Source organism: Saccoglossus kowalevskii, chromosome 4 (assembly GCF_978046115.1).
Source record: "Saccoglossus kowalevskii chromosome 4, keSacKowa6.1, whole genome shotgun sequence".
Classification (NCBI taxonomy): Eukaryota; Metazoa; Hemichordata; class Enteropneusta; family Harrimaniidae; genus Saccoglossus; species Saccoglossus kowalevskii.
Genome location: NC_140644.1, coordinates 19,902,607 through 19,915,990, shown reverse-complemented (window position 1 = coordinate 19,915,990; position 13,384 = coordinate 19,902,607). Strand labels below are relative to the sequence as shown.

General features: G+C 32.6%; 1 protein-coding gene across 1 annotated transcript in view; it reads right to left on the bottom strand.

Annotated features, from left to right (window-relative positions):
• The window catches only part of LOC100377614 (TBC1 domain family member 19-like), a 158,524-nt gene that overhangs the window by 4,389 nt on the left and 140,751 nt on the right, over positions 1 to 13,384 (bottom strand). The window contains exons 10-15 of the mRNA XM_006814653.3: positions 12,733 to 12,807; positions 9,978 to 10,125; positions 6,762 to 6,839; positions 5,097 to 5,206; positions 1,835 to 1,926; positions 497 to 612 (exon numbers count right to left, since the gene is read on the bottom strand). Of these exons, the coding sequence (XP_006814716.2) occupies positions 497 to 612; positions 1,835 to 1,926; positions 5,097 to 5,206; positions 6,762 to 6,839; positions 9,978 to 10,125; positions 12,733 to 12,807 (619 nt within the window). The remainder of the gene's footprint in view (positions 1 to 496; positions 613 to 1,834; positions 1,927 to 5,096; positions 5,207 to 6,761; positions 6,840 to 9,977; positions 10,126 to 12,732; positions 12,808 to 13,384) is intronic.

Below are 13,384 nucleotides of genomic sequence, written 5' to 3'. Positions count from 1 at the left end.
AAACGTTTTTTTTTTTCTTCAAGTGAAAAGTAGATTTCGTTTTGGACTTCAAAACAGCTGGAATTCCAGGCTTCTTCTCAGAGGGCGCACTCCCCTCTACTATTCTGCACTCTCCAGCAATGTCTATTTGCATATTAATACTGACACTGAAACCTCAATGACAGATTTATTTCAGCTATAACATATCTATTCATTTAGAAAAGTACATAAACCAAAAATTACATGTATTGTATACTGGGTAATTCAAATATAACACGAATCTTTCATTTATTATTAAAGTGCAAACGCAACTTATACAGTAAATATGGCATTTCATTTTCTTAGCCCAAATGCTGACACATTAAAGCAATAATGCGGAATAAAAATACAAAGTAAATAGACAAATCCAAGTAATGATAATGTTTCATTTCAATTAATTCATTGATGTATATGATTAGTTCTCAATATTGAGCATACAACTAACAAACAAACTAACACAGACAAAGCATTAGCTTACCCGGTAGAATCTCCAGTGAATTATATGCCAGTATCCTATCCCATAATAGAAGCAACTGATCGCTGGCGAGAAAACCTGAAAAGGCTCTCATTATCCACTTGAAAGCAATTCTCAGTCTGAAAATAGGAAAATTAATCTCTAGATGATGTGATAGAGGCAGCATGTAACAATGACAAGTAGGATAGTGGTTAAGTTTTGAAGGAGGGTGGCTTACAAGGGTTATCAAGTGGTTACAATCTGTACCACAGCCAACCCAATAGAAATACACAATATTACTTTGATGAAGTAGTAATTGTGATTTTCGTTTCTCCCAAGATTAAACGATTAGAAATCCTAACAGGGTTGAATGCACGTCAATTTCCTTAACCGAAAACATTTCCAAAGGTCAGTCTAATTACTTCTTGTGTCGATTGTTCATGCCTATAAACACGATTGGAGTGTGCACAATAGACGGGACATTGGGACGGCAATGTGTGTTCAGGAATGAAAATAATTCAACTGATGGAATTAGTCGCATTAAGGAATTCAAATAGAAGCTACATTAAGGGCAAATAAGTGAAATAATGCTTAAAGCAAACACAATAATCGCTAAACAGTAGACTTTTAATATAATTGGTTCTGAGTGGTTGATGATCGTTCCTGGAAAACAGGATGGTTTTAACCACATTTTCTCAAATTTTGAGCAAAGAGTACGATGGAAATTATACTCTCGAATGATAATTGCTGAATGCTTTATATGTCACTATTTCCATCATTTTCCCGCCAAAATATTTGTGGTCTATTTATGCACATGTTTAAAATTTTTTCTGTATTTTTTTTCATTAATTTTGGATGATATGGATAAAATTTTACAGAGGTCTAGAAGTTTATGAAGAAAAAAAATGAATGAAGAGAAAATGAAACCGACTATGTCTTGCCTTTGTACCAGCTATAAACATTATTTGTAACACTTGAAAAAAAAAAATGGCTGCCAATTTTGAAACAAAAGGATGTGCACCAGTAACCCATCATGTGTAATGTATATAGAAATTTTGAAAGAAATTGGCCCAGGCGTAAAAGAGATTTTGGCATTTAGGGGACAAAAATAGCTGCCATTCGGTCAAAAAATGTACAACAAATAAAAAGGCATATATGGACCATTATGACTTGTCTCTGTACAACTTTGAATATAATCAATCCAGACATGTCCGAGAAATGCTGTTGGAAGGATGCACGGCCACGCACACAAAAAGATCCTGAAAAAAAGCCTCTGTTTCAGACTATACATCAGATGACGACTAAAAATATGCAGGCAGGTAAATATAGAAAGTGAAACATGTCTAAAAGATAAATACTCACGGTTGTGCCCCAATTTCTCTGAGATGGTAGAACAATTGAGGCTGATGTGTTTGTAGCAGTGACTCAAATAGGATGGAGAGTGCCACAATGCCCTGTAAGACAAACACCAAATTATATCAGATGCTGTTCTGACTTCATGATACAGCAATATCAAAATGTTGTTTAAATACCCACTTACTCATTTGCATTCATAAATAGTTATAATTTTCTCTACTTTCACTAATTAGGTTTAGAAGCATGATAATATTGAAAACAAAATATAGTTGACTGGTATGAATCATAGCTCTTTTCTGGTTGACGACAACAAGCATTTTTCTGTTCATTGCTTTTTAAAACTTCAACTACATGTATATATTCACTGATCTGCGTCACCTTTTGTTTTTGTTGTTGTTTTATTTCACCAGAAAATATGCAATAATATTATACACAGTATTTGCATATGTGGGCAGAATGAGACAAGCAATCACAATTCACTGATTTTTATTAGTATCAATCATCCATACACATCATTTGATCTAGCAAGTAAAAAACAAAACAAAAAAGTATGATTAGTATGATCTAAACATTATTGGAAAAAAAAGCCATACTCAAACCATTGGTTAAGGAGGTTCAGAGAATAAGTCTATTTTTTATGTGCTAGCTAACAACACTAATTGAATAATTTCAGAGAAGTGAAACGTCAAATAACTATTGGTCCAGTGGTTTCAGAGAGAACAGAATCTGTAGGCTGAGCAACATATCATCATAGTTCAGCGAACATTCGGCAATTTGAGCTATAAATAAAACGCTAGTCTCACGGGTCTTACAATTTTCATATCTGATTACTTATTAAAAACAACAACAATGAAAGAAATTCAAGTTTAATATCAGCACAGACTAAACAATAAACGTTAATTTTAATATTACGGTAAAAGTAATTACGATGTGACCATGCATGCTGCACCAAAGTGTAATTGCTAGGCTGCAGTGGGAATCAATAAGCATAGAGGCATCCGGAGCAATAACCATGTTGTCGTATCCCTCAGGACTTAGATCATCACCACAATCATCTACTTGAAAAATATATCAAGAAGCAATTTGGGAAAATCATTTCTTTCATCTTTCTGCACCATATGAAATGTACGTCTTCAAGTAGGCAAACATTTTCCTGACATTTGTATGCATGTTCACTATTGATGGATGGAAGGTAAAAGTTTGGATTTACCAATATGAATGTAACTTTCTGTTGTCTTAAAAACAAATTGTATTTATCATCTTTATAAATCAGTAATAATGAAAAAAATTGATTTTGTACATTGTACTTAAGTTAAAAGTTAATTATTACACTGTCCCTTTAAAGTTATGACACCACTGTCCCTTTAAAGTTAAGACACCACTGTCCCTTTAAAGTTATGACAACACTGGCCCTTTAAAGTTATGACACCAGTGTCCCTTTAAAATTATGACACCACTGTTCCTTTAAAGTTATGACACCACTGTCCCTGTAAAGTTATGACCTCACTGTCCCTTTAAAGTTATGACACCACTGTCCCTTTAAACTTATCACACAACTGTCCCTTTAAAGTTATGACACCACTGTCCCTTTAAAGTTATGACACCACTGTCCTTGTAAAGTTATGACACCACTGTCCCTTTAAAGTTATGACACCACTGTCTCTTTAAAGTTATGACACCACTGTTCCTTTAAAATTATGACAACACTGTACTTTTAAAGTTATGACACCACTGTCCCTTTAAAGTTATGACACCAGTCCTTTTAAAGATGACACCCCTGTCCCTTTAAAGTTATCACACCACTGTCCCTTTAAAGTTATCACACCACTGTCCCTTTAAAGTTATGACACCACTGTCCCTTTAAAGTTATGACACCACTGTCCCTTTAAAGTTATCACACCACTGTCCCTTTAAAGTTATCACACAACTGTCCCTTTAAAATTAGCACACCACTGTTCCTTCAAAGTTTTCATAACACTGTTCCTATTAAATACAGAAACTAAAATGTTCTAAATCCGAAGAAGAAACAGATTACTGGTGTAAACATATGTGTATTAACCCAAAAAACTGCATAAAAAACACATATCAATCAGTGTAATGGGAAAAACTCCCAAAATAACAAACTTCCTGAAGTAGAATCATCAAATTGGGTTGAACACAGCATGCAGTGGAAACTTAAACTTGAACTAAATATTACAACAACATATAGAATCTAATCTTATCTCAGAGACAGCAAAGAAAACGCTTTCTTTAATTCACGGTTAGTTAAAAGATAATTCAATCCATTCAAGACCTATTTTAATCAACTGATGTCTTCTTGATGGGCATAATCTTATTTTAAGTTGTCTGAGATGTAGACGACTGACGATGTATATCATTATCCCTATATCGACGGTATCCATAATGTCTATTACAGTTTATCTGAATACTATGATTGTACTTTCATCAACCTTTGGATTATTATGATGTCTGTGCATTGACGGAGCATGTGTTAAGGTTGGAGGTCTCCCTTTCATTAGAAAGGTACTGAGAAACATGTTATTTTAGCTAATTCAGCTAATCTGTAATTTCGCTAATTTAAAATAAAGTATATTTTCACAATGAAATGGTTGGCATTTTAGCTAAATTAAGATTCTATTTAATAATTCATGCATCAAGTCCATGAGTAATTTGCTAAAATTACATGTAGCTGTTTCAATGTGTGTATTACAGTATATACAAGTGTGTTTTTCAGGTCTGTTTTTTAGGCTCATCTTTAAAATGGTCTAACATTCAGTATTTGCAGTTGCAAAAAAGCACCAAAAAAAAAAATATTGCAAGAATAAATAAAATGCTATTTCTATAAGGAAATCTACAATAAGTGTTTTTCAAGCTTCAACAATTGCTAATACAGCAGAGAAATGGCTAGTATCATAACAAATAATTAAATGACAAAAAAAAATCTAGTCTGAAAAAGAGGCATCCATGCATTTTCACAATTTCGTTATTTCAGAGTGGCGGGTGGGGTTGGGGGAATGGAAGAAGGATATATACACAGTACCTAAGTTGAGACTGGCTTAGCTACAAGTTCATATTGAATCAGAATTTTAAATAAATAAGTAAATATTTAAAACTTTCTAAACCCAACCAATACACAAACACTATACAAGATTAAAGCAAAATACTGTACACAGATCATACTACACTCATTCCAGAACCTTACATTCTGTGTTACAGCACCCTCTATTGGCAATAATCATTCATCAAATAGAAGTCACATGATACCCACCTGAGGATGTGATGAGATATTATGCAACCGGAAAAAATATCTCATGTAGAGCTCACGGAAAATGAAATAGAGTCTGACTGGATCGTGGTAGACGTAGCACAGGGGAGAAACTGTAACCAAATGAATAAACATTACATGCTGCTTAAGATAATATTTTTATTTTAACCTTTTCACCACCAGTTCCCTCTTTTCATCAAAATTTACAAAATAGTCCTGTTTATAGTCTGCACTTTCCTTCAGAACATTGGGACAAAAATGGACAAATTTTTTAAGTAAAAACTGAAAATTGACTCAAATGTTGTTTGTTGGCTCCAAAATCATTGTTCATTTCCAGAAATAATGAATTAAAAGAAACAAGTGCAGAAAAATTTGGGCGAGAATGTCTTGTGGTGAAAAGGTGAAAAATAATATCCAAAACACAATTAAAATAATTATTATATAAAAAAAAAGGTAATTAATATGCACAGATTTTTTAATCAGGTTGGTCTATGCATTATCTCAGAGTAAGTTCCATTGCAACACATAGGTACACATGCATGTGTACAGATATGGCAATTCCTAGTGTATGCTTCATAAGTAGGAGTATGAACAGCAGAGATTAAAATGGCTGTCAGATGTACATATACATATACATATACATTATCTAAGAATGGCTCAAGGATATGTCAAAGATTATATATTTGATATTATCTTGATTTGCAGATTAGTATATCTTGGAAGGGAGGGGGTATATATGTTAATATTTCATTTATCACAACATTGCACATCTTCTCAGTGCAAGTTCTGAAGATATATATATTTAATAAAAAATTGATAATTTAGAAAGGCAACATGTCGTCACACATAACAGGTGTGACCATGTTCCTTATATGGGAATGTCAACTCCTAATAAGGATAAGATGCCAATGTAGAGAGTGCTGTCTTTACAACTCACACTCTTAGTTACGAATTCAGAGAAATAATTGATGTTAAAAATTAAAAGGAAAAGGAAATTAAAAAGACAATTTTAGAGACACTATTATAAAGTCAGTGATGTAAACCATTTCACATGTACCATTACATTTCTTTGAAGTGATGTGCTGCCCAATCACTGCACAATAACGGGGAAGGAACGATGGGAATGTGTGCAATAATCCTGAGCCTTTAATTAAAATATGCTTGAATGGTGAAATATTGAAAATTAGCGCAGTAATACACTTATTTCCCTACATGCACCTGAAACTATGACCTTTCACCTTATAGGTCAAGCCAGGTATAAACCAATCAGAAAGCAGGATTGTGCCAGCTTAACTTATTTGTGAATTTTCAGCTATTGCTGATGGCTAACACTGAAGTTATTTATCAAAGTTGCATATGTTCTTTTAACATTGATTTTGGTGGAAAAATGGCATGTTTAAAAAAACACAAAAAAAAACAGAAAATCAGTAATTTCTGAAAAACTGAGCACTAAAAAAGTATTTAACTTTTCACAGCGATAACACCTCATTGTCGGAACGGAGTTTACCCATTTACTCTAGTCACAATAAAACATTGTATTTTCGAATAAACATGAAAAACTTTAACTTGTACTCTGATATAGGCATCAGATAAAGATTGAAATGTTCTAAAAGTGATGCCTAAGTTAGAGTACTTAATGATGTGTGCTATGGTAAATATGAAACTTACCAAACATAGAAAAACCGTGAAAAGGAATGACGCCATTGGGTGGATAGACTACAGCGTATTCTTCCATTCCTAATTTACCTGGTAAGCAATATGGTAAAAAAATATGAAAGTGCAGGTTATAAGCCAATTAGATATCAGTAATGTAACAACATAACATAACAACAACTATAGTAGAAGGATTTATATGTATATATTTAAACTTTTCCTGAAAATAAACACATACAAGAAACATAGTTGAACTCTGGTGACCTTGCCCTTTGTTATATAATATAATTCCCTTTATCATAGTTTGTTTCAATATAAATATGCATTGTCATAATTAATTTTGAATACAAACAAGTTTTGGGGTTGAACCAACAGTGGGGAATCAGTCTACCGAATGTCCTTAAAAGATGTAAATATCTTACAAAAACATTGGTGCCTTATTTGTTTAATTATTTTAAGGAACATAGTTTCCAGCTTTTTTGAAAGTAATTGAGATATTTTAGAAGAAAAACAAATGCTCATTGCAAAAAAAAAGTGCTGCATTTAGATGTGAATAGATTCATAAAACATGCAAGATAACAGACAAATTTAGCTGGCTTTAGTCCAAGTATTTTGTACAGGTGTCTGTCAAAAATGAATGATTCACTGAGACAAATATGAACTGCCTCATTGTGTGACTACTGTATTATATGAAAAGTAAAAAAAAACACCTTTTATGAATAGCTATCATGTTGCAAGCTCTGCTTTGTATGCAAATCAACTTAAATAGTTGGTGTCCAGTGGAGGGAGAAGTCAACAGTACTGTTGCCTCCTGAGAATCTACATCTTCAAACTCTGCAATCTCTGAAGTGCGTTTTTAAACTAGTATTATAAAAACTCTATCATTCTGTTCTAATAGCTGAAACATATTCCTGTGAGTTTTCATTTGTCGAATGAACTGTTTGTCAAATACAGAATACATATATTTTAGAATAATTTTCTTTTTAAAATGTGGATGAAATGTTTTGCTTTTAATGTATTTTTTTATGTATTGTTTTTGATTTGATAACTTTGAACTAAACAGATTTTCTATTAGCTTCAGATCTTGATCAAAGTTAGGCTCCCAGTTCATAGGAGTGCTTATATTAATTTTCTGACATCTTGTTTTCTGTAAAGATTTTATTGGTAGGTTTGCAAATGTGTATCAGACTGTGCAATCTCTCCATGAGTTGGTTTTGAAACCCAGTATGGGATTCTGAGATACATTACCAAGGATATTATTACAAGATAAATCATTTGCTTCATTGAACACATACAACAATGCATATTTCCACTGAGATCAGTGATATTTGATGTGTATCACCAGTGATCAGTCAAGTAGAAACAGTCAAAATATTTTATCAGATTTTCTCAATTTTTGCATGATATTTTCATACAGGACATCTGTTGTTCAAACTCAGGGAAGACTTTATACTGATGAATAAGGTGACCAAGTTTGATAAAGTTTGGAATAGAATTAGTAAAGTTATTATGCACACAATAACAATTATTAACGACGACGACAACAACAACGACGACGACAACGCTGGACAAAATTTTTCCCTTAATATACCTTTCCCTTCCATCTTTGATGGTATGGGCAAGGTAAAAATACTAGCTAAAGTTTTTCTCAATTAATACATGTACTGTTTTAATCTCAATGTCCCGTATTGAATGATATGTTTTTAATATGAATTGTATAAAACTTCCTGACAGAATAATAATACAGCAACATATCATAAGTTTGAGTCATTGTAACTACAAGAAGAAGGCAACTTTAAGTGAAATTTAACCAATATATTGGCCCAGATCTCAAACTGATTTAATAATATCTAAGTTTAAGAAAATTGAAGAAAAACTGTTTTAGTTATTGTAACCACAATAAAAAGTTTAATGACAGAGTCAACAATGAAGACAACAACAACAACAACAACAACAACGGGAAACATTCCCTTATATAGCTTGACATTCACCTACATGTTGAAAAGTTGAAAAACGATGCCCTTGAGTAACTACACTATATTCAGTCTTGAAGGAGACAACGACTTGATCAATTGTGAGACGCTTCCCTTCTAAACTTAATTTTCTTCAAGTACACAAATTAAATCACAATTTCACGGAACACGAACCAACAGCGTGGCATGACATACCTATACACACTGAAGTGGATCAATTATTCCATTTCGGTAACAAGCTCGCAGGCTTAGAGACAACGATTTCATAGTTCTTGAAATCGAGACATTACAACCAAAGGGAAATAATCCAACAGAGAATATGCTCTGAATTTGAAAACATACATGTATATCTCTAGGAGTCTTATAAGTACAGAAGGTGACATTGAGAGGTCAGCGACCTCAAGGAAAACTGAGAATCTCTCCAAAACAGCTGGACAATTTCATGAGCAACACTTTAATTAATTTGGTACTAGAATTTTTCCCGTACTACAAGTCTTCCCTTACATTACAATCTGAAACACACAAAAGGCTTTCCAGATTTTCCAGTTGTTTTTCCAGTGATTGTATCCACAAAGTTTTGTCTTTTCTCCAAATTTCAACAAATGATATCACCGTAGCTTTTGGAGAATGAACTTGAAATTGAATTTGAGAATGAGCTTAAATAAGCAGACTAAAAAAAACCAAACATCAAGATAGATTAGTTTGAAGTATTAATGTTTAATGTATTAATCATAATTATAGCTGCAGAATACTCAAATTGCAGTTTGAAACAGATATCATGATCCGTCAGTTTACTTTGGCGTAAACTGTTTCGACACTGTTGATACCACGGTATGTTATGTGATACAATCAAATTGACGGTTCTGAGTGATTCATGTGTTTGTACTGCACACTGCCAATCAACAAAGATAAAATAAAAAGATTTATTGACAACAAAGTGATTAACCGAATTATTAAAAGAGCTTTGCAGCAAAGCATACATAAAATGTATCTCAAGATTCTCAGAAGTTTTTTCAAGTTTTATTTAAGTGCTACAGACCATGTGTGAATTTCATGAAACAAACAACATTTTTACGCATCATGTTGTATCTGTACATGTAGCACATTGAACCCACATCGAAACATGATACACCGCTGAGATTTGCTCGTCAATGTTGTCTCTCAATAAATGACACCGTCCAATCGTGTAATATACATCTTCACTTCGTTTTTAGATTTTCAGGCCCTCGCTAAAGAATTTGTAAGATATATACTCTACCTCGAATGTAAGACTTGGCCGGTGTGGCAGAGCTGTTTGCAAAGTGTTTAAGTACATGTGTGTCTCGTGAAAATACAAGCAGGGCTTGGTAGAGGTAGTCTTCAAATACAAAATAATTGTCATCATTTGTAGCAGTCAGCTTGATATCCTGAAAAAGTATTAAATATTTACATGTTTGAGAAATCATTCAACAAATACAACAGATAATAAACAATTATGATCATGTGTTCTGTTTACCCTTAAGTTAGTTCTTCAAAACTTCATATCATATCTTTATATACTTATTTAAGACATAATTACAGCTCATATTTCTTTTTTTACACTAATATTTTTTCCCCCCACAATATCACCAATATTTGCCCCCCTCCCATAACTCACTATGATCAACAACAAGTTTCTGGTCAATTTGTTTTCCAGAAACGATGAGCACATCAAATGTTTTTGATTTTTATAAAATTTAATAATAAAATTGTATTTATATTTTGTATTTTCAAAGTTTATGTTAATTTTTGGCCAAATGGACACTATTTCCAATCACTTATTAATAATAAAAATGTCTTATTGAAAAAACTTTTCAGTTTATGAAAGGTGACAATGTTTTTCAAAGGTCCTGGCTCTGACCCCCTAATGGTCACATACCCTGGCTCTGACCCGATTCCCAAGCATCCAATGAGATTGCCAAAGGAGAATTTGACAACACTTTAAAGCTGCATGTACACACTTGAACATCTCTAGTGCAAGTAAAAAAAAATTCATTAAAACCAGAAAATATTCATTGAATTTCCTTTATATGAGAGATATGGTTGTTAAATAACTGCCAGTTTTGAAAGATGTTCTCGCCAGTGAGTCTAGACAGTACAAGATAAATGCATTAGATTCAGAATGAGAAAGAAAACAAGAAAAATAATCAAAGACGCTATATTTCCATGTTTCGTTGTACAAATCAATCAAAATTTACACTTTTTATACAATTTATAAATACCCACACAAAAAGGCAACATTTAGAATCAAAAAAAAAAAAAAATGACAGCTTACTTCGCAACTACAAAATTTAATATCATTAGTCTTAAAGAGCTATTGAAATTTTGTTGAAAGCATGAACAACTTCCTACGCATTTATGCAATCACCTTACTTGAACCTGTTTAATTGAGGTGTGTTTTGTGAAGATAACGACATACACAAGGGCACATTTCTAAATGCTGAATTTTCCCAAATTAGGCTTAAATACAATAAGAACGTGATAATCCATATACTACTGCCGCACCTTTTAAGTCAAGACTGAGACAGCCTGGAACCTGACAGTCCCGAATGACTTAGCCTATTTGTTTGTTATAATCTTCCAATTTCAAGACCTTTTATTTGTTCCCAGAAAGCAATTCTTTTGATTTTTTTTGACTCGCCGGTGGTTAACAAGCATTTAAAATGTGAAGTAGAGCAAAGCAATTGGATATATGTATGTGCCGATAACTATGAAATATTTTTTTGAAATATGTGCTGTACTGTTTACTGTAAACAGTTATATTCGTCTCACCACAGTTTTCATGTTTTGTCAATTTAAAAACCATTCACAGGGAAAATGTTTGCGAAAGATACTGCAGAGTGATTTCATGTCGTAGTGACCTCTAGGTACATGTTTATTGCTATACAAAATGTTATGATTTGTCCCTCGTGAAATTAAAAACTGCATGAACAAGGCGTAAATGTCAGATGTACTGTAAAATACTTTATTTTAGCTAGAATTATTTTTTTTCTGAAAAGGCTTTTTGCGTGTTTTGTATGCAATTTATTTTCACTGATTTTTGATGAGTTGAATGTAAAATATAGGAAAAAAAGGTATATTCGCAGGATTTTATTTTCACTGAATCATTCCTTCAGCGAAAATAGTGAAAATTAATTCCAAGCGAATATAAAGTATTTAACAGTACAGTAAGTCTATTGCCAAAATAAGTCATATATAAATGATTACAGATATTAAAGTATACAAAATACAATTTTTGGTTCATGTGCTCTTCTATTCGAGGTATATATATGTAAGTAGTCAGAAACATTTTGGATTCCGTCAGTTCATCTGTGTTTGTGTTGTTTACAAGTACGTCCAACATCATTTCTCGAACATACATTGAATGTTGTCTTCAAGTACTTTTGAATGTCAATGACATTTAGCTGAGTGCATGGTGGCCAGTTCCTTCACGAAAAATAAAACCACAGAAGTTAAATTGTTTTAAGCTGTCGTCAACTTTTTGTCGAGCATGCCTGCATGGTCAGATCTTCTTCAAATTGGTATGAACATGCACTCATGGTGATTTACTGAAACACGTCAATTCGTTTAATGATTTCATTGAAAACAAGTCTCAAATACTGGATCATTATGACTTATTTTGACCATCCACATACGTGCATTTTGTACTTCTGTGATTTACATATATAAGCATATGAGCTACGTTTTTATCAGTTTTTTTAGTCTGTACATCATTACAGAAATATACAAGAATTATTAAAATTAATATCACTAGTTGTTTAACTAATGAAAAAAAAAACGTGTGAAGTAAATAGTCATGTGCTTGACATGATGATTCTACACAATTCTATAACATTCAAAATTGTACAGATTTTCTATGGAATTTTAATAGAATTTATTCTATAGAAAAAAATGCCACAGATATTCTATAGAATTCTCTATAGAAGTTTTTTGTTTGTAAGGGACTATAAGAGAAATACAGTAACTGATCTCCATGTGAAATGTAACACTCTTACCTTATAAATAAGACTATCAACCAGCAAGTCATGTTGGAACACGTAAGATTTCAACTGCTCATAATACAGCTTGTCCTGTAACCAAACACAAAATATCAAAATGTCAATTCTTTTTTCAATTAAATTCTTACAAACATGTGGCATTCACCTTTTAAACAATATTTTGTAAATTATTGATACATGTATAAGACATACTGAGTCAATGACTACATTTAATTTAATCTCTATTCTGATGGAGTCCAAAAACATGGCATCTATGCGTGACTGTGTATGTATGTATGTCTGCAAATATACAGCACCAAAATGAACCTAGCTGCTGGACCTATCACACTCAAACTTTACACCTGTATTACATCACACATAATTGTTTCATATTTGTTTCACACATCAGATATAGTAACAGATTGTCATCTTTATATGTATATAGATGAGAGTTGTTGAGGTACTATAAGAAACGTCTCGCTTCAAACCAAATCGAATAACGTTTATAACATTTATGAGACCTTACTAAAAATGACGTAATTATAAAATGTGGTACAGCATGTGAAACAAATCGAGTGCAGACGATAACATTCAGATGATTTCTGAGCACTGCGAGATCTTCAGTAATGAGTAAAAAGCGCAGACCGAAGATCTCCACCAAAAAAATGAA